The 23,203-nt window shown below is 35.1% G+C and overlaps 1 protein-coding gene across 5 annotated transcripts in view; it reads left to right on the forward strand.

The window, feature by feature from the left end:
• ADGRB3 (adhesion G protein-coupled receptor B3) overlaps positions 1 to 23,203 on the forward strand; it is a 697,114-nt gene that overhangs the window by 362,456 nt on the left and 311,455 nt on the right. For all 5 annotated transcript variants that reach the window (XM_034648079.1, XM_034648080.1, XM_034648081.1 and 2 more), the window contains 2 exons: positions 16,225 to 16,374; positions 17,217 to 17,292. In XM_034648079.1, the coding sequence (XP_034503970.1) occupies positions 16,225 to 16,374; positions 17,217 to 17,292 (226 nt within the window). The remainder of the gene's footprint in view (positions 1 to 16,224; positions 16,375 to 17,216; positions 17,293 to 23,203) is intronic.

Here is a 23,203-nt window from a genome sequence, read left to right on the forward strand (position 1 = left end):
GACCCTGGGATCATGAGTTGAGCCAAAGGCAGGTACTTAACTGACTGAACCACGAGGTGCCCCTCTTAGCAATTTTTAAATATATAATACAGTATTGTTAACTATAGTCACCATGCTGTTTATGTTTTCTATATTCTTGTTTCTGAGTCCAGCAGACATCCTTGCTCCTACAGTATAAGCACTTTTATACTGTGAAGCCATCAGCCTTCTGTCATCATTCTACCATCTGAATCCCTGGAAAAAAGCTAGAATGAAATTTTTCCTTAAAATGACTTTTTAAAGCTCTAACTCAGATTGAGCTGCCAGTTAACAAATGAAATAAATTCTACTTTCCCTATCGTTTTAGTGTGTCTTCTATTTATAAAGTCATGGAAGCTCAAGAATGGAAAAAATGTTTAGGGGTCAACCAAGTCCAGCCATAAACTGGTTAGCTCTATTTTGTCGTCTTTTTTTTTTTAATAAAAGTGTGTTTTTAATAAAAAGATACATTAAAGTATCTGAGTTGGAAATGTCTCTGCAAATCACCTTTATCTCTCCAGCTTAAAAAATATTATTTGTAGTATCATGGTTACAACCTGGACCTTAAGCAGAAAATGTGCATCATATTATGGTGTTTCAAATAATCAGTAGGCCTGTGTTCTTTCGGAAAGTAACTGGAGTGAAAATAGTTACATAATATTTTTAGGCTTATCTAATCTGTTTTATACGGCCTATTCAAGGACACAATTATTCATGTAGTCATTAAATAATGATTCGTGTCCCTAAAAAAACTCAAACTAGAATGCATTGTTAATAGCATTATTTCTCATTTCAAGTAACCCAGATGCCCTAAACTTTTCCTCCATTATTCTTCTATTATGCCAATTCCTAGCTCTCATTCTAACTATTCCTCTCCTATGAATTTCTCATTTGGTCTCCAGATCTTTAACAGCTTTTGCTTCTTATCGTAGTTTAAATACAGTTAAGAAAGAGTTTAGATTTTGCTACTTTAAAAGGCCTATTTTCCTTCTTCCTTACATATACATTATTTGAGTGTACATTTTAATGAAAATTCCCTATTGTCAGACAGTGGCTATTATTTTAAGAAACTCTTTTCAGAAGTACCATTTGAGTACAGTGTATAGGAAAATGTCTTTGCTGTTTCTTTTATCCCTTAAGCTTTCAAAAAAAAAATTGGTAAGGTATCCCTTATATTAATTATACAGCATTTCCCAAATTAACACTTTCACAAATATTCATGATACTATTTACTCCTAACCTTGCTGCCACAGTGTTAAGGGCACCCACACAATTTGTCATACATCACTGCTTCCCATTCAGAGTCAATGCATTTTTATCTCTCTGCATCTTAGTAATTGAAAGTTAAAGATTTGTTTCATTATCTTGTTCAGCCAACCACACTCTAACCTACTTCTGTTATATAAAGAACTTCACTGTGGTTTCGATATGACTCTGGGGAAATCTTACTCATGTATTCTGTGTTTTTACATTAAGGTAAAATGATTCTGACCTTTATTTTCTTTTGTGGTGATATTTTTCATATATACTTCTACTTTATTAGGAATTTCAAAATTGTTTTCTGGCCAATTGCACATTTTTAAAGAATACCTAATTACCTTTAATGAATCTTTTATAACATTTCCTAGCCAGTGAAAATTTTGTTAACTTATTACTCATTCAGTCTCTGTTCCTTCAATAACTGTCTAGTGGAGAATGTCTAGATAAAGACCAAATCTTTGATTTAAAGCCTATTATTTCTTTTGGACTTTATATTTACTGGGAAAATGCTCATGTCTGAGGAAAACTAATGAGGTCACACGAATTTCAGTTGGGAATGTACAACATAGAATGCGTAGTAATTCTCGGCAACACTGGGACATGAACAGGAAAAGCAGAGGAACTTGACTCCTCCCCTAGCTATGTAAACCTGTGAGAAAGAACTCACAGCCTAAAGGAAGAAACGCATGTAACACAGATGGTGAAGATACATCCTTTAGTGGTACATCTTGAACGTGGCTTGTTAAAGTTGTTCTGAGTGGGGAAACACAATTTCTGGTAAGAATATAGACAGAATCCATGGGCTTCTCACATGTTGACATATAAATCTAAAATCATTTTGGAATTGAATTTTCTTTAATTATTCTCTATAAAGAGCATGGATTTGTGTGTGTGTGTGTTTTAAGATTTAGTTTATTTATTTTTAGAGAGAAAATGTAGCAGGGAGAAGGAGAGGGAGAGAGAGAATCTTAAGCAAAGTCGACACTGAGTGTGGAGCCCTGTGGAGGGCTCAATCTCACAATTCTGAAATCACGACCTGGGCCAAAATCAAGAGTGGGACACTTAATTACTGAGCTGCCCAGACACCCCAAAGAACATGAGTTTTTGCAAAGAAGTTGCTCATGGCTTCTGTGCCCTATGGAAGCTATGAAGAGGAGTTTTGCATAAAGGGATCAGTGCTTTGCCTCCATTCAAGAAATCTGGAAGAGGAATAGGGAAAGGCTTTTAGAGATAGGATTAACATAAGGGCCACATGACTCCTTAGCTCCCTAGAGACATTGTATCTAAAACATGTTGGAATGATAGGTCATCCCAGTGTGCTTGCATTCTTCTGTTAGAGGTTAATTCCTTCAGAATCTGATAGACACAGGCCAGAATAGAAACAAAATCTAAAGCCAACTGAAAACAAAATTTGACTATTATAGTACTTCTGATCTCTATTGGTTTATATAAGGATTTGAAATTACTAAAATTAGCATTCTGCATGCCTTCTTTCCAATGAATTAGAAGGAAGTTGCTTTGAGTTTGTGTGAATACGAAAACAATTCCATTTTAACTGTCTCTATGGCAATAATTGCTTTTGTCTATGGCGATAGTGGTCTGCTTCTGTAACGATAAGCAGTGAAGAGAAAAGAGACACTGATTCCCTTTTAACAGATTTTAATTTTTTTTCTATTTTTATGGCTTCACCTTTTCAAAAGTCTTATTTTATTTGCTTGTACCAAGAATTGTGTGCTAAATGATTCCTCTTCTCCATTGCTTCTTTTGCTAAATTCCGAATAAATAAGTTCTCATCTGAATTTGACAACTGAAAAATATGACTCAGATTAAAGACTGGTGCTCTTTGTGTCAATGCTAGCAGGGATGCCATTTAGTATCTAGGAAAACACGCTAACTTTGGAGCTAAATTTGGCTGCAAACCTTGACTATGCCACAACAAACTGACCTTCTGCAAGTTATTTCATTTCTAAATCCCTCAGTTGGCTCCTTTCTAAAGATAATAATATCTTCCCTAAAGTGTTATTATAAAGATGAAAGATAATGTATATTTAGCACCTGGCATGTACTAGGTCCTCACTAAATGGTAGTGGACAAATATAGGATCAAATATGGGCTCTGCTCCTGATTGGATGTGTGGTCATGCAACTCAGTCACTAGTAGCCACAGTCCATTCCTTCAGAGAACTGCTAAATTCTTACCTAAATTTAGTACCCTGAGTTTCTGTTTGTTTTTTCTAATCTCAATGGTACACTTATTGTTTATTTCACAAAGCAGACCAGGATCCCAGACTCCTAGGCAGGTAATATAATTAAATCTAGAAAACTATTTGTGCTTTGTCTATTTTAAAATGAGTTTGTTACCAATTTTCTTTTGCAGCATAAGGACTCTATAGGCCCCCAAACATTTCAACAGTATTTACGCTTTGCTATTTTAAGGAGCTACTCTTCTCTTCCTTGTTTTTATTAGTCATTAGTCAGATCCTCATTCTCTGAATGATTAACAGAGAGAATCTTTTCTACTTTAATTTTATAATTTCTGCTCCTTAACATGTAATACATCACCTGTAGTCTATGAAACTTATCAGTTATCCCTATAGATGCATCAAATAATTCTGTAGCACAACTATACCCTCTAAATTCATAAGTGAATTAACCTCTTTTGTCTTAAATAATGTCTTCTGAACAGTCAAAAATATTTTTCTGCTTTTGTTACCTACTTACATTTTCCATATGAAGAGTTTTAACTTAAGAAATATAATTACTTATGTGGCTAGTTTAATGTGTTTTCTTTAATTTGATCTTCTGTTTCCGTTTGTGACATATGAATATAAGAGAGTGGTGTGAATGAGTATGGTTGTGTGTGTATGTTCTAAAATATTTATTAGTGTTTGAACCTGAAATGCAGTTGTTTCAAATACTATTAAAATTTATACTCTGGGTTTAGGGGGAAAGTAGTGTTTTTGTTTTTGTTTTGTTTTGTTTCTAAGTTGCAACAAAATATGGAGATGTTGGGGCAACTGTGTGGCTCAGTTGGTTAAGCAACTGCCTCTGGCTTAGGTCATGATCCTGGAGTCCTGCATCAGTCTCCCTGCTCAGCAGGGAGTCTGCTTCTCCCTCTGACCCTTCCCCCCTCATGCTCTCTCTCTCTGAAGTAAATAAATAAATAATCTAAAAAAAATATGAAGACGCTTTTTAATAAAAGTTAAGCTGAATTGAGTAATAATAACAAGCTTTATATATAATTTTATATATAATTATATAATACATATAGTATATAATATATATAAAAGCATGTATAATTTTATATACTGGAGAATATTTATTGAAGTATTAGCTGACAACTACAAAATAGAATGTTATGGGGACTAAACAGTTCATAAGGGAATGATTTATATTGGATGATAGGTTTTATATTCATCTATATTCTGAAATCAAAGCCTGTTACATTGAAATAATGCTCTAAAATGCAGTAGGAATATAGAGGGATATAACTGAGACTAAGATACTGAAACATTTTCTTTGCCACTACATAATGTTTTAATGATTAACTTCAATACCCATTTGGGCTACTTTATTACTTTTTGAAATATGGACCTTCCCCTTTTCAAAGAATCTGTCTTGTTATTTAGGAGCATTAATCCCCATCCCCCTTTTTCCTAGGTAGTCTTTTACTTCCCCCAAACTCATTGCCCAATTAATTATCTTTTACTTTCCCTAGCTCCTTCCTTTTCTAAAAATTTTTCCTGAAATATAATAATATTCTTATTAAAGAGGGTAACCTCTATCATCTTTAAATTTGTTTTCTAAAAATCAATAATATTTCAAAAATATGATAGCATATTAGAAATATGGAATATTTACTTCTTAAATATTAATTTCTTAATAGAAAGGTAAATATGTTAGTATAGTTTAGACAACACAGGTGAAAGAAAACTGTAATTGGTTTTAAACTACATACAAATTATATAAAATAGAGCACTCAATTTATTTGTGGAGTGTGTTTGTACGTGTCTGTGCATGCATGTGTGTGAAGAGGAAGAGTAAATTAGTGTTTGCTTGAGGATTTTTTGTTTTTTGTTTGTTTGTTTTTTGGTTTGAAGATCCAAAGACCAAAAATGTTTTCTGACCTTGATAAGAAAGAAGTGAGGTTCACAAATATAGAGCCCATGTTACTTTTTTCCACCATTCATTCTTTCATTTGTTTACATTCTGTTTGTAAACTCATGAATCATTACTATAAGGCCATGAAGACTAAAGCATGTTTTTGCAACATAAGGATCCAAAACTAGTCTGAAAAATGGGATTGATTGTACTTGGTTCAGAGTATGTTGTGGAGCCAAGTGAAGTAACATGCTATTGCTGGTATTTAACTGCTCAGTAGATGGTCTCTTGTTACTGCTCTTTGTCCCTGCTTTTTCTTCAAAAAATTACGTTTGGTTAGGCACACATATCTAACTTCAGTACTCCCTATTTTGAAAAAGGCATAAGGTCCATGGTTTCTTTTTGCTAAGGTGAAGTGGCTGAATTTCTCTCTCCCTCTTTTTTTTTTAGGTTTATTTATTTGAGAAAGAGAGAGCAAGCACATTCATGTGGGGGGAGGGGCAAAGGGAGAAGGAGAGCGTTTCAAGGAGACTCCCCTCTGAGCACAAAGCCCCACGGGGAGCTCAGTCTCATGACCCTGAGATCATGACCCTTTATAGATAAGGGGAAGACTGTATGCAGAAAGCATATTTAGATGAAGGGTGAGTAGAAATCAAGAGTTAAGCTTCAGATGTGCTACATTTAAGATTACTGAAGACATTCAATTGAGCAGTTCAATAGACAGGTTTGGAGTTCAGAAGAAACATTCTTATTACCCATTCTGCTCATATTTAAGATATTTGTCTGAAACAGATGTCTTACTAGATTATAATCTCTTTCTATGTCAGGACTTTTTCTTTTTAAATTTTCCACCATATTTTATACAAGGCAGAGAATGGTTGATATAAAGGATAAAAGAGAATTGTCATATGTTTTGTCTTACTATGTGTAGGGAATGAACTAACTGCCTTCAGCTTAATCCTCGTGAAAGATCATTGATTTTTACAGATGGTCAAACAGAAGAACAATTAAATAGCTTGCCAAAGATCACAAAGTAGTTGGAAAACTAGATCTTTTTGTCTCCAGGGCCCAGAGTTATCACATTAAACCCCAGTTTCTTCTATTGAGTCTTTGGTAGACCTCATTCTTTGAAAGAAAAAAAAAAATATATATATATATATATAAATATTTATATATATTTTATGTATTTATATATATTTATATAAATATATATAGGGAGAGAAAGAGAGAGAGAGAGAGAGGGTTGTGTTAGACTTACTATATGTTAGAATCCTATTATGCAGTGGTAAATAGGGAAAATACCTTTCCTTTGAGAGCTTACAATCTAGAATAGGAAACACATAATAAACGTGTACATCAACTAGACAATGTTTAACTGTGCATAGGGCCATAAAGAGAATAAACAGTGTGATATAATAGAGAGGAATGGTGGAGGGGATAGTGAATTTCTTTAGATAGGGCAGTGAAAACAGACCCAAGTTAGCAGAGACTCAAGGTTAAGAATAGAAAATACTGTTCTACTTAGAAAGGACAATTCCTGTGGTGGAAAAGAAAAGACCTGCACAACTTGATCTGGGTCAGTAAACAAGCAGCCATGTATAATGTGACCACAGAGAGAGAGAGAAGCCAAGCCATGCAAAGCCTTGTAGGCCATTGTATAAGATTTGAATTTTATTCTAAGACCACTGGCAAGCCATTGAATTATTTCAAGTAAGGGAACAACATTATCTGATTTTTTTTTTTAAGATAACTCTAGTTTCTGAGAGAAGAAGCAATCAGAGAAAAAAGAATGGAATCAAGAAAGCCAGTTAGGCAGCTCTTGAATTAGCTCAGGTTAGAGATTCTGGTGGTTTCTAGAGAGTAATGGAATGGAGATAGATAGAAGTACAGGGACTTAAGACATGTTCTAGAAATAATATTGAGAGGATGTATTGATGGATGGGTCATAGGAGGCAAAGGAAAACCAGAAGTAAAGATGACCCTTAGGTTTTTGGTGTGAACATTTGACTAGACAGTGGCACCTTCTATTAAGGTGGGTGACACTGGGGGAGAAAGTGCTTTAGTGGTGGGAAATCAAGAGTTCTGCCCAATAAACATTTGTTGAATTAAAAAAAAAATACTGGTCACACAAGACAATTTTTATTACATGATTAAACACCACATTTCCTTGCATGATCATTCATTTATGAGTTGTTTGGTTGCTTTCATATCACACCAGCAAAATTGGGTAATTGCCTGATGGCCCACAAAGCTGAAAATATTACTTTTGGGCCTTTTATTGAAAAAGTTTGCCAACCTCTGCAATAGAGCATGGCCTGAAACTAATCTTAGAGTATGGTTTCAAACCAAACCATAATCTTCTCCATAATCTTTATAAAACCTTTGACTCCTCTTAAAGCCACTTTCTCTTTATTAACGTGCATCTCTCCATTCCTAAGTTAGTTTACTATTGCAGTCTTCTCTCTCCATTTATATTTGGTGTCTTTCTCTTTACCTCCTAAAAGTGAGCTTTTCCTAAACAACATTTCTTAGCTTTTTTCTTCCTGTCATCTCCTTAATATCTGCACAACTCAACATCTCACTTCTTACAGATTTTTGCACAAATGCCAGCTAACCAAAGAAGTTTTCTTTACTTAGTAAAGCTTCCCAACCCCACTCATTATTCTCTAATCATGTCATTTACATTTCCATCTAGTTGTATTTGTTCCTTGTCTGTCTCCCCCACAGATACCATGCCAGTCCCAAGAGAGCAAAGACTTTAACTTTTTTCTTCACTGGTGTATTTTCAGTGCTCATAACTGTGCCTGGCATATAATAGGTTCTCAGTTAATATTTGCTGAATAAATGAATCTGCCCATTCTATTCTCTCTTCAGGAGGACTTCTCCATGCCCACATTAGCAATTATTACTTCTAATTAGGAGGTATCTAACTTACATCTTCAAAGTCTAAATGTGATCCTGCTCCAGATCTCTTAGCCTATGATATCATTATTTAGCTTTTCCTCCTACTATTTTTCTATCTAAACTTTTCTGCCTTATTAGAAACATTACTATTTCTGTAGGGCATATTAAGTTTCCTCACCTTATGCCTTTCCTCCTATCCAGAAACTACTATTCTGATAGTTATGAAACATTATAGGCCTTTTCCAGGCTCTATATTTGCACAGGCAGTGTCCTCCTCCCTGTCAAACCACAGCCCAGACAGCACCTCTTCAAAGACTCCTTCTTTAGGCAACCAACCACATTGCATCTCGTTCTTTCTTTCTTTCATACTCTCACAGTCTAGCCTCATCTGGATTGTTTGTTCCCTTATTAATCATGTGTATTCTCCACTAGACTGTGAGCTCTTTCAAGGCCAAGACTTCATGGCTCATGCTCACTTGCTAAATCTTCAGTAGTAAGATAGCACTTGGAATATTCTCTGGGATCAATAGAGATTTGTTGGATAAATGAATTTCCAGAATGAACTTCTGAGTCTACAGTGATCCCTTGTCCCTTGTCACCCCTTAACAGTGGTCATTGCTATTACTTTTCTGGGAGTGGATGAGTCACTATCTTGGAAAGCCCTTGGATTGTTGGCTTCAGTTGCTGTTTGCTGCCTGCATTGGTGCCCAGTTACTAATAGGTCCTTGACTTAATTCTTCTCTAGTAATATTGAAAACCCCTTACATGTGAAAACAGCATATTAAAGAAGTCAGTAATGTTGCATGTACAGAAAAACTCTCTCCCTCCTCTCTCTCATTCAGTACTTGGTTAATTGTCATCTGATGCTCTTTCCTCTGGAGAAATTCTGTTCTTAATTTCTTTGGTTGGGAGAAGATGGAAAACTTATTTCCTAAAGCATTTTCTTCTTTTTTTCTTAATATTTTATTTATTATTTTATTTGACAGAGAGTGCGCACGAGCAGGGGAAGGGGCAGAGGGAGAAGGAGAGAATCCCAGGCAGACTCCGCACTGAGGGCAGCGCCCAATGTGGGGCTCAATCTCATGACCCTGATATCATGACCTGAGCCAAAACCAAGACTCCAACACTCAACCAACTGAACCACTCAGGCACCCCACTAAAGCATTTTCTTTATCATTTGTTTTAACTATTCAGGTATTCATGCAAAAATGACTTCCCATATCACATTTTATTTTGCATTTATGTTAGGAGTAAAATCATGAACTACTTGGGCAGAGAAGATGAACATTTATAAAAAGTATCTTTCTCTAAAAGACCACAAAACTTCCTTTTGAAAACTAAAAGAAAAATGATGTAATCAGCTTAAATTTCCCCACTTTACTCAGTGTAACCTTGAAAGAAAAGGTAGGAAGAACATGTAATAGGTAATGGAATAAGTACAGAAACGTATATATTTTCGGAATGTGTTTGTCTTTAAAGAAAAATTGTACTATTTCAAAACAGCTTCTCCATCGAATGCCTAGAACAGAGGTAGGCATACTTTTTCTGCAAAGGGCCAAACAGTGAATATTTTAGGATTTGTGGACTGTCCAGTCTTCAGTGCAGCTGTTGAACTCTGCCATCACTGCATGAAAGTGAGTCTAGACTCTATATGAATGAATGGGTGTGGCTGTTTTCCGATAAGATTTCATTTGTGGACACTGAAATTTGAAATTCATGTAATTTTCACATGCCAAGAAATATTATCCTTCTTTTGATTTTTTCAATCATTTAAAAATGTAAAAACCTATTTTTGAGTTTGCAGACCATACAAAAATAGCTGATAGGAAAGATTTTGCCTGTGGGATGTCGTTTGCCAGTTCCTGGTTGAGACAATTCAGCTTCAGCGAGAGTCATGGGTAGGCTGTGGACGTAGGCTGTGCATAGGTATGATTACATGTTAGGGAAGTAGGAGTGACCTGAGAAGAAGCCAAGAGAGTCAGTCCTGCACGGAGAGCACTAAAGTCTGGCAAAAATACCATGAGCAGCAACAAGAATGTGCCCTGCTGTGCAGAGACTTCCAAGCTTGGATAAAAAAACAGCCAATAGATAAAAACAGAATTTGAAGCTAATGATTCACAAGTAATTTACAAGTTTTTTTATTTTGATGCTGGAAAGGAATATGTAAAATGGTTAATTATTTAAAATTTCAATATACATCATATGTGATTAAAAACTAACAAGTTGAAAAAATATCCTCGATATACCACATAGTTACTTTTTTGACTGCCTAGTTTGTCCACTTTTAAAAATCAGAGAATTCTAGGGGCGCCTGGGTGGCTCAGTCAGTTAAGCAGCCAACTCTTGATTTCCGCTCAGGTCATGATCTCAGGGTCATGGGATCCAGCCCTGTGTGTCAGGCTCCTTGCTCCATGGGGAGTCTGCTTCAGGATTCTCTCTCCCCCTCTGCCCTGCATGGGTGCTTTCTCTCTCTAAAAAATAAAAAAAAGTCTTTAAATTAAAATTTAAAATAATTAAAATCAGAGGATCCTACTTTTTCTCTGCAAAAGAAAAACCTGTAAATTCCTAATGGGGAGAATATTTCTCATCTAAATCTCTATGTGCTGGTCCTGGGACTTGGGGACGCTTCCCTCTGCAGTGGTGATGGTGGGATGGGACTTCTGGGGCACTCTCAGAGCGCTGCCGTCCTTGCGGACACCCCTGCCTAGCGGGGCTCTGTTTCCTGGGTAGTGATGGTTGCACACTATTTTCTAGCAAGCCTGTTCTTTCTCTTTGGCCCTCAGCTTTCCAATCTTAGCCTTTTGGGAAAAGAGACAGAGTAAATGGAGGAAATGGTGATGAGAGAAGAACAACCAAAATCTGTCTGTCTGTTTTCTATAAACTACTCACTGTTGCAGAATCCTAAAATGTGATTTTTTATGGAGATGTTAGAACTTAAAGATTATACTAGGCAAATTAAAATATCTGTATATATCTCCTTTTGATAATCACCATTGTTCAATGGTATCTAGTTTTGATCTCCTGTTGCACAAGTGAGAATACTTTTATTTCCTTTCTTTGAATCATTACATCTGTTTTTTATATTTAGTGCAAAAACATTACAGTAAGACAAAGTAAATTTGCTGTTAATTTGTTGGGGTAAAATCAAATTGCACCACACAGTGCAAAATCGTATACTTCTGAGTAGGCAAACTGAGACTTGAGTCACAATGTTACCACTTTAACAGAATCTACTTCCTCGTTTGTAAAATGAATGTATGGATAATAACAATGAGGATCCTGATAATAATGATGCCTCCTAGGGTTGCTTTAAATATTAAATAAGGGTTGTTCTAAATATTAAATGAGATACCACGTGTAAAGGACCTGCCTAAGTGTTGTGCTAAGAAGAGTGCCAAGCACAGAGGAGACATTTGATATATATTTGTTGAATAAATTGAGGAATGGCTAACAAATGCTGAGGTCATGTTGAGTGTTCAATAAATGAATAACTGTCAGCTGTCCTTCCCTTCCCTCCCAAACGCCCTCAGTATTTTATAAGGCACTCAGCACTGCTCTACAAATATAGAAACCGCGGCTTTTTAAGCTGCTAAAGGCCAAGGGATCACACTCCATGCAGGCTTTCCCAGCCCCTCTGTGCTTGCTTTTGGTACACAAGCAAAACTAACAGTTGCTTTCTAACACACTTATGCAGAGTTCCTTCCCTGCCATATTTTTCTTACAGGATTTCAGAACTGTGGGGGTGACCATCTAGTAATATTGAATGATGTTTTCCACAAACAAATCCATTTTGATAACTAGCCAATTTTCTAATATTGATGAGTCAAGACCCAATTTGTAAGTTGTTCCCTCTGAGTCAACATGAAAAATGATGCAAACTTTAAATATTTTGGAAACATCAATATCCCTCTTAAGGCATCTCTTCAACTTCTATTTCTGTATCTACCTACATTTTTGTTTCTGATTTTAAGGTGCCCGTCCTTGGGAGTTTCCTCTACTCATTTATAGACTGTGAGTTGTTGCTCTAAGCACTTAGGTCATTGCACAAAAGTAGTGCTTTTGAAGTTCTCTTTGCAAACTGTGGCCTTGGCTGCAATGGTAATACCGAATTTGTCATTGAAGATACAGTCATTTTCCTTTTTAATGGAGATTTTTAGCCTGGCTGACTCTATGTGACCAGATAACCAGAGAAGCCAACCTCTTCCCTCTGGCAGATTCTGTTGGAAAAAGGGAAAGGAGAGAGACAGAGGGAAGGAGGTAAGAGAGAGAGAGAGGGAGAGAGAAAAGAAAAGAAAAAGGAGGAGGAGGAGCAGGAAGTGAAGGGGTAGGGGGAGAAGAGAGAGGGAAGGAATCAAAGAGAATGAATAAAAAGGAACCCTCAGCTCCCTGGGTGGCACATTTAAGTACTAAAGGATAAGCTCTATTTTAAGTGAAATTTCTGCCTTTGGTTATGTGTATATATTCAATATAAAGTTTTAAATACGTAACCTCAATTATACAAAACAACAGAGGTTAACTGGGACTGGCCTGGAAAAAAAAAAAAACCAAAAAACCCAGGACATTATAGTTACCCTAAAATATCAAGATTTGAATCCCAGGCCCAGATCCAGAGTCCACACTTGAGCCCTTCGGGTAAACTGTGATTTTCCTCTGTTGGCCTTCATTTGCCCATTGTGCTCATTCTTCCAGCATTCATGCACGCACCTTGGCTCTCTCGTCTTTTCCTTCCACGTGCCTTCCATGAAGCAACTGATGCATCAAGCTAACTAACTCCAACTTTTGTATGTGGACCATTCACATTACCTGACATGACATTACATGTTACATGACAGAGCTGCCGTTCGTTCTCCAGGACCTCAATTAAGGCAAAGTGCTAAAACCTCATGATTTTCCTCAGGAACAAGGTTAGAGGCTCCACCCTGCTTTGGTGAACCAAAAGCAAAACAAAAACAAATAAACAATCCTTATGCTTTTAGACCCAACTGCAGGAATTCCTTATGCTTTCTGATGAGAAGGAGTTTTATGCTGCATATCCAGATTCAAAAGGAAAGTTTTAAAATTGGAGCTGGTTTTGCTCCAAGGTTTATCAGTGATGAGTCACCTATTTTTATTGCATAAGAAATCAAATCTAGTGTTGTAATGAAAACACGATACAGTGAATTTAGGATAATTCTTGGAGAGTTCGAGATGTGCCTATTTGCTCAGGGACACTGTGTTCTTTGAGATTTCTTCTAAGCGCTTTAATCCTCTGTAAGAAAGTCGTTTTCTCAATTTTTGAGGGAAGTTGCTCTATTATCTAACGACCCACAATGACTGGTTCTGATGCAGCAATTACTGCAGAAGCAGAGGATGGAGATTGTGCACTTATGCTTTGCATTTATGTTCTTTTGTCAGCACTGGACACACATTTGTATCAACTTGGCATACTTTAAAGCATTCATTTTTAATCTTACCTCTTTGGTATTCACTTAACATCTGAGCTTTGCAGTTCTCTAAAGACTGCATCTAAGTTTTACGCAAGGGTTTTGGACAGTTACACCTGGTGACGGAGGGAAGGGATTGAGGATGGAATTGATCCAAGTGTCTGGTACAGGAACTGAAAGAAGAAGGAATTAAAAGTCATCTGTAAATTATTTCTGCTGTATGGAAATAGGTTTTCTTGTTAATCATGTCAGGGTCATGAAGAACCACGGTGTCATCTAAGGCAACTTCCTAGATAGCTTTAAGGTAGAGATGTATAATTTTAAATACTTGGTATTTTAAAGACCATGTATACTGATAATTTGAAGGCTAACATTGGAATCTCATCAGTCTATGAAGTTATATCCCTTTTGATAATACATTTATTGAAAATATCATCTTTAAGAACTACATTTCTACTAAAATCAATGAATAAGTGTTTGTTTTTATGTCCTCCTTATGCTCAAGACTGCAATTCAAAGGGCTTTTTGCACAAATTAAATAGTGATCCTAATTGATTTTTATATTTCTTTAATCTAGACTATGTTCAAAAGTACAATCGAATCTATATAGTCATAACTTAATAGCTAATGTGCCTTTAATTGAAGAATGAATACATTTCATCATGTGAGATACAAGCATGTGTAATTATATCATTTTTGTATATTTAAGGGTATGACATTAGGCTAGAATTTGTTCAGGATAAAGTGATAGATTTGGTACAGAATGTGCTTCCTCCATTTGTTATTTCTTCTTTTAGTTCATTTGATTTTTGTTTTCTATCCAAGGTGTGTAAAAACAGATGGATTATTAGACTTCAGGGTCCAACAATTTATCTTTTGTTTATTTTCCTTTACAACAGAAACCAGTTGTGTGACAGTCAGAAAAACCTTCATTTCTTTTCAGCAGTTTTCAGAGCAAAGAGGTGAATTAAATTTCCTCTAAATATCAAGAAAAATCAAAGTTACAGTCAGGGGATTTGGAAGAAGATGAACTTAGTTTTGCAGATTGAATAAAGCTCACAGGACCCTTAAGGAAGAACATTGCTACCAATTTGCTAACCTGTCCATCTATCTGCAGTGGAGAATTTGGACCTTTCAGGACATGTGAACCAGTTTATTTATGGGCAACAAAGACTATATTGTTTGAAAAATTAAAGAAACTAAAATAATTATAGCTGTTATCCAAAAACAGCATTTAACATCCATAACAAATTTATGTGTTACCCAGCACCCTCTTTCCTTCAACATTTAGTAACAAAATCCTTTTTTAAGCTTATTATGTCAAATTACAAGCCAAATGAAATTCCATCCTATGCTGATAATGGATGTCTATAATAGCCTGAAAGAGCTTTAGTAAAGTACAATAATACATAACCATTTCAATTTGGATCTAAGCCAGTGATGCAATATATTTATACAACTAATATTGTTAAATTCTTAATTTTCATTCTCTCGATTTAAATTACAAGTTTCTTCAGAGTGAAATCCACTCATGAGGAGCTGAATGGTTTCTTACTTTAGCTTACTTTTGTAATAGCTTCTATAGTTTTCTTCATTATCTTTCTATTCAAATCCTCCATGAGACACCTGAAGCTTTAACGTAGAACAAGTATGGACCTATGTAAAGTTACACAAATTACATTTCTTAATTGGAAATGTATATAATCAATAAGTGCTTAAGTACTTATCATTATAGTTTTATGACATTATGTGTGTAATTGTAACATATAATAAAAAATATATTCAGGCATTACCAAACATATCATTCATGATTTTTTCAATATATATTAAAATACTTATTGTAAGTGAAGACATGATTCTCCATTCAAAGTATACATTTATTACTTTCAATTTGGGGGGAATGTTTTAAAAGTTTTGTGTTTTGATCTACTTGATAAACCTTTCTGCACATGATTTTGGCTCTGTGGTTACGGCATTACAGGTGCTTTGTTATTTGCATTATGACAATTCTGTCTCCAAGAACAATAGGGCTTTGCTTTCCGTGCCTCCACGGTACCTCCATTTAATCCATGAAAAATTTGTTCTAAAGATAACATCCAGGTGTAAATGCAGAAAATGTGTTCGGAAGAAAAAGTTCAGATTTAAATGCAAATTTCAGCCTATGGATCAAGTGTGTTAATCAAAATATTTAGCAAAAAATACAGTATGGACTTCTGACAATTGGAATGGAGGTCAGCTGTGAACAACCAGTGGCAGTACACGCTGGTCCTCTCAGAATACACTCCATTGACCGTCAGTACCTGATTCTTCTAGAAAGGAACAGAAATCTAGGTTGACAGGTAAAAGAATTGTCAATCTTCATGAAAATTGTCTAATAATAAGATATAAGTGTGTTTTCTGGCTCTGATAAATATAATTTTATCTCAAAATTTTATTTTGAATATATTTCAAAGTTTAATTTGGTCAATTTTGATTACACTGAAAGCTCTTAGTTAACATTATTACTTCTTTCTTAATAGTGGCTAGCATTCAGAGGCTTCCTGCAGCCTCTGTTCTAACAGACATCAACTTCCCAATGAAAGGACGGAAGGGAATGGTTGACTGGGCAAGAAACTCAGAAGACAGGGTAGTCATTCCAAAAAGCATCTTTACTCCTGTGTCATCAAAAGGTAAATATGTGAAATAATTTGAGCTTTGAACAAAACATTTCTAATAAGATCGTTTAATAGTACACTAGATATAAATTTGCTTGTGTCAAACAACTTAGTAACAGTCTACAATCATGATTCTAAACTAATTTTGTAAATACAGAAAACTGACATTGGATCTTTAAATCTGAATTTAATGGAGGAAAGGATCTATTAAAATGGTAAAAAAAAAAAAATACAAGTGCAAATTCTAGACCTGAGCTTGGCGTGGTTAAGTTTCAGGATTGACAGTTTTATCTCAGTGGAAAGCATGTGGTGTAATATTTTAATTTTAGTGTGGAAACATGTTGCATTTCCACAGTCATTTTTTATTTCTTCCTCACTTTTACTTTGGTTTGTAGATATTATTTTGGTGTCTGAAAGCAAATTTAAGAAAAAAATTCAGTTTTAAGAACATCTTCAGCAACCTCTAAAATTAGTGGCTACTTTTGACAGCGACATCTGAGTCTTGCTTTTTACCTTGGAGATTTGACCTTCTAGCTTAGAGCTCCAGAAGAAAATTGTCTCTCTTTCCCCGTATCACTGGGAATTCAAACTCCTTCGCTGCAACTGAGTAGCCTCCTGTCTCAGCCTGGTGAAGGAAGGTTACTTCAGATGACACAAAAGCGCAGAGAACTCATCTTTTTAAGTTACCATGTATGGTGTGTGGGCAAATCTGCCCCATGCATGGTTATGTAGGCGTTTCTTCTACTCATCTTTGCATCAGCAAATACTGGAATCCCCTTGTCATGAACAGATTAAAGTTGTAGAAGACAGTATTTTTCTTGTCGTTTCACTAATATTTTTAATTTCATTTTTTCTAGAATTAGATGAATCATTGGTGTTTGTTCTTGGAGCAGTCCTGTACAAAAACTTAGATCTAATTTTGCCCACTTTGAGGTAAGCTATGAAGTAATAAGCTGTTATAATCTTTGTAAATTATTCCAAAAATGTGATTATAGCTCATTCTATGAAAATAGTCAAACAAGCTTTGTTAATACAAAGGACTTTTTCTTAAATTAAGTAGAAAATACCCATTTAATGAACAGCTTATTAGCATATTATGCACTTCAAAACAACTAGAAAAGACAATTTTGGTCTCTGATTATACCCCTGCAATTCTTTTGTAACTAATCATGACTTGCCTTAAGACTGAGGAAAAAAAAATTAAGGAAAAAAAAAACCCTCAAGTCTCTGTAGTAGAATGGGTTGTTTTAAAATTAATCTGTCTTCTCTCTTTATTTGCACTTAATGGTACTGTTCATCAACATTACATGAAATTAGAGGAGTGCCATGATGACTGGGAATGCATGCTTTGTTCTTCATTTGCGCAAGATCTCAATTTGCCTCTAAATAAATATTCAATTATAGCTACATTAAGAAAAAATGCTGTTGTTAAATTAGAGGACTATTTCTGGAAGAAATCCATTGATTTCTTTCCTCCCAGACATAAAAAGAAACCATTACACATAGTAATTCTATGAACATTAATTTATTTGCTCTGTTGTCTTACCTACTTTACTTGATCTCACAGAAAACATCATTCACACCTACTTGGGTAGAGATGCTATCACTCATGATGACCTGTTTCCTCCACCCCATCTCCTTCTGGATGACTGAGACCAAGTTTTTTTGTTTTTGGTTTTAGTTAAACACAGCCACATTTGCAGTGAGCTCTTACTCACACCCTTATGAATAAAGCAAATCTTTAGGGAGGAAAGACTGAGAATGATGTGTACAGTTATACCAGGAGCATAACAAATAGTCTCATAAATAAACACAATTAGAGTTCAGTCCAGCAGAAAAAAGGCCTTGCAAGGAAGCAACTAAGTTTTCAGCAGCAGCGGTGACTAGTCATGATTCTCTGGAGGAAATCTTTCCATGTGCAGCAAATTATTAATACAGTCGGTAAATATCCAGCTGTAATGAAGGTTCTCCTTCAATCAAAGAGACAACTATGGGAAGTTGAGTTTTCTTTAACTCCCTTCTTCTCTGGATGGAATTTGGGCTTTCTGAATTTGAATCGGTCTGTGTTTGCTTTTGTTCTACCAATAACAGATTTTCAAAACTAATGAGTTTACTACCAAATTTTCCACTGGTTTTGTTAAAACACATTGGTGTGCACAATTACAGATAAAATGGATTTATACTTACACTGCCTCTAACTTTGTGTATGATGTTCATTTGAAAAGAAATATGCTCAAGTTAAATGTACCCAGATACTCAAAGTTAGACCCTTATTTCCATAGGGGTTCATTTGTATGAAGCTAGTCTTTCAAGAACTCTAGACTAGACACTAACTTAAAATCAGAGGACTTGGGTTTTAATTTTAATTTCACATAAAAGAAATTAATAAACTTGTCCAGTCACTCAGAAATTGTCTGCCTTCTGTTCAACTTTAAAATATAAGCACCAAATAAAATAAACACCTTGATGTGCATTATTCACCCTATTTGCTGCTGAGGGATATAGTGAATGCAAACAAAATACTCAACATAAAAGGCTTTAGATTGTGAATTAGTTTTTCTCCTGCATGTCTAACAAAGTTGCATTATGATTAATCTTGTTTTGCCTCATACCATAGAACTCACTCACCCAACTGAAGCCAGGCCATTCCATGTTTCATAAATTTATAGTTAAGGGAATTGAAAATTTATTTAGGGTAGACTAATGGGCATGTTATGAATGATTTAATGGATAAAGCAGGGCATAGTCCAGAGCAGTGGCTCCCCTAATACCACCTGTGACGCAAACAGATTCAAATCTGGGGGCAAGTTATTGACGTTTTTTATATGTATATTGTGGGGTTGCACTCAAAGGTTCTTTCCAACTTCAAAAATTCCTTGTCTTTATTGCAGTAAAATCGCAGAACTGTGCAGTTCTGATGTATTCTTTAGCTTAAAGTCCTTAACAACCTATATGAAAGAATTATGAATATGCATACCCACTCACACTTTTTATGTATAAAGTAATTAAGTAAATGACTATAGGAAAATAATATTCACATTTAGACTGGAAATAATGACAATGGAATGCTCAGAATGAAATGTTTGTTTAGGTACTATTTCAAAGGTGAAATATTAGCATTTACAACACATTTCCTTTTATTTTATACAGTAAAAATAATGTAAGGAAGCATTCTCAGTCTTGTTTTTTTTTCTTCTCCTTTTCAAAAAACTATTCCAGAAAGTTGAGTTAGTAACCATACCAATGATAGATCTTCTAAATAAGAATAAGCCTTTTAAAGGACAAGGGTGATGTCTTTGTTTGAGTCACTGAACAAATATTTACTAAGTAGCAACCTGGCTAACCTTACTGTCTGAATTTTTTAAATCTTCTCTACTGTCGAAACTCTAGAGCAGTACTTAATAAATAGTAAAGGTCCAAGAAATGTTTGCTGGAATAAGTAATTGTCTTATCTGATAGAATATTCTACATAAGCCATTTTTAAAATAATAAAGTACATAGACATTTAGTGCACATGCCATACAAATATGATAGGAACAGAGGAATAAAATACATATAGCTTGTTGTTTTACTTATAAATTGAACTATGTGAATTGAACCCAGTAGGAAAGGGAATATCTTCCAATTCAACATGAAAAAATACACAAATTTGCTCTTTATGTTTAGTTATTTACCAAATTTTCATGACACATTTTCCTGAGTGATCATTTTACTAATTGTCTGTTGAAACTATTGGAGCCAAGTTTCCCATACACTGAATAATGTTAGGCTTGCTGTTAAGTTTCCAGAAATTTTATATTTTGATATAATCATTTTCAAAACAATACTTTGCATAATTTCTCTCATGGGGACTAGGAAGAACTTGATGTAATGTTTTGAATAGATATGATTTAGAAATTTCCCTTCATACATAGGCAGAAATAACTTTTCATGTTGACTCTTTTATTTAGAGATTTCTTCTCTTGCCCTAATATGCATTCAGCTATTCTTGGAGTGGCAATTTTTATTTTGCTGTTTGATTGTCTTCCCTTTTACAATTAAGTAGATCAGATTGCCCCTTCAACTGAGGGAATGTGCTCTACTTAAGTCCAAACTAAATATGTGCTGTTCTCAGCCTTCCACTTTTATCCTTCTTAGAATAGTTTTTGATAGTCAAAAAGGATAGAACCAGGATATTAGTGCTGCAAGGTCCTTTAAAGGTTAGTACCATCTAGAATTCTAATTTTTCACATGAGTAACTGACCTCCTTATTAGTTCCATGACCTACCCAAGATTGCGTGTCCAGCAGGTGACTGAGTTCTAATCCAACTTAAGTCTTCTCTGCCCAAACCAGGACACTTTCACTGCCTTGCTGCCTCTGTGAGGCTAGTATCGATTCCTTTGAGCAGTACAAACTGTGCACTTTGATATCAGTGTGAATACATATTGCTCTTATGCAGAAAATCTTCTAAAGTCAAGGAGGAGGTGACCGTGTATGAACAAACTCAAGGATACTTGGGGGTCAACTTGGTGGCCCCAACCCAGACTACTGACATCAAGGTGTGAGGCTGTCACTCTTCCCTGCTCCTCATGACCATTTTTGGAATGAAGTCTGACCAGCAGAGGCCAGGGTCTTTTGGGAGAGGTGAGGCCACCCACACATATCACCCACTCAAGTCAAGAAAGTAACAACCACTCACAGCCTGACAAGCTCGCAAACCTCGGGCAAGGGTTTGTTGTTTTTTTTTTTTTTTTAACTGTAATAACCTTTCAGTAGGACAATTTGGCAATATCCAGAGGCTTTAAAAATGCCTTGTCATTGATGCAGCCACTTCTAGGAATTTATGGTACAGAAATTATCTCTAAGAAAAAAAAGAAAAGTGTACCCATTCATACACTCAAGCTAGCGTTTAAGAAACGGTTGTAAACAGTCCATTTTCTGACTCATTTAAGTCAGATTCCAGTTTTATAGGAAATCACAATACTTTTGAGTATAGGAGCAATGTGTAGTTTTCCTTTAGGACATGTGGAAGATACAGTTCTGTTAAAAAAAAAAGAGCATTTTAATGTAGCTATTAACATTCACGACATTGTAAAGGATCTAATTAAAATTATATGCAAATTCCACTATAGTATTAAAATCCCAGGAAAAATACAGATGAACAAAAAGCAACAATGTTCTCATAAGCCAGTAGTCATTTGAAAATTATCTTTCGAAAAGGAAAAAAAAAGTTTCAATAATGCAAAACCACACGAATTTGCTGTCAGGTGCACCAACCTAATAAAGATAAATGACGTGAATTTTTTTCATATTTAGCAAATGGAACTCATTTGAGTTCGTATATTATAGGAATTAAAAGCAAATGGGAAAAGCAATTGAACTAAATTATATTAAAAATAATCAAAAAATGAAAACGTAATTACTTTTAAACCCATACATTCTGAAGGCAATCAACCTGAAATTGTTGAGTTCTCTTAAGAGCACCTGTTCTTCAGTTTCAGGACCTGAACAAACCTTGGATCTTGCTTCTTCATTCTGAGTTTTCAATGACATATTGCAGTTTTGTGATATTCTGTATCTTTTTATAATATCCTATTGTGAGGACACTAGAAATTAAAATTATCTATGGGAATAACAAATTTGCGTGACTAATATTACAAAATATTATTATGCATTCAGTATATTATTTACAAAAATCTGAGTTTTATTTGGCTATACCTTTTGAAAGTGAATTTAAATCCCTGATCACTTAGCTTCTCTGTAGTTTTAGGTGTTACATCCCTTAGTAAACCTACCTTGAAATTCTGATGAGTTTTAAAGCTCAAAATTAGCCCAATCCTACTTTTTAGCAGCTATCAGCTGATTTAAGTTTTAAAAGCAAATATATTTAATTTAATCATTTTGATGAAGTCCCAGTTCCTAGAATATATGAAATCATCTATTTTGTTTTGGTTTTATTTAAACTAGAGGGCTTGTTTGAAATTATGAAAACTAATTCTAAAAATGGAAAGAGGCTACAGTAATTTTAATAATTTTTATTAAACCGTTAACATCTTTTTACTGTACCTTGTCTGGTTATCCTTTATTTGCACAATAAGTTCCACAGTCCTCTCCACTGATGTTTATTTGTAACACTGCAGTGCATTTTCTTTAATGTGATAAAAAACCCATAAGATGAAATTTACCCATCTTAAGATGCACAGAATAGTAGTGTAAACCATATGCACCTTATTGTGCAACAAATCTCTAGAGCTTTTTTGTTTTGCAAAATTGAAACTGTATACTCTTTGAACAACAACATCCTTTTTTTCTACCTCCTCCCAACCTCTGGAGTCTTCCTGTTTCTAAAATTTTGACTACTTTAGGTACCTTATAGGAGTGAAATTATGCATTACTTGTTTTGTTTTTGTTTTGTGTGTGTGTGTGTGTGTGTGTGTGTGTGTGTGACTGGTTTCACTTAGCATAATGTTTTCAATGTTCATCTTTGTTGGAGCATGCAGCAGAATTTTCTTCTTTTTTAAGGCTGCATAATATTCCATGGTTGGTATATACCATATTTTCTTTATGATCTATCAATAAATATTTAGGATGCTTCCACCTCTTGGCTATTATGAATAGTGCTGCAATAAACAAGGGTGTGTAAATATCTCTTTGAGATTGTGTTTTCAGTTCTTTTGAATATATATCCAAAAGTGGGATTTCAATGGGGCACCTGGGTGGCATAGCGGTTAAGCGCCTGCCTTCGGCTCAGGGCGTGATCCCAGTGTTGTGGGATCGAGCCCCACATCAGGCTCTTCCGCTATGAGCCTGCTTCTTCCACTCCCACTCCACCTGCTTGTGTTCCCTCTCTCGCTGGCTGTCTAT

The sequence above is a fragment of the Ailuropoda melanoleuca genome, chromosome 19 (genome assembly GCF_002007445.2).
Source record: "Ailuropoda melanoleuca isolate Jingjing chromosome 19, ASM200744v2, whole genome shotgun sequence".
Taxonomy (NCBI): domain Eukaryota; kingdom Metazoa; phylum Chordata; class Mammalia; order Carnivora; family Ursidae; genus Ailuropoda; species Ailuropoda melanoleuca.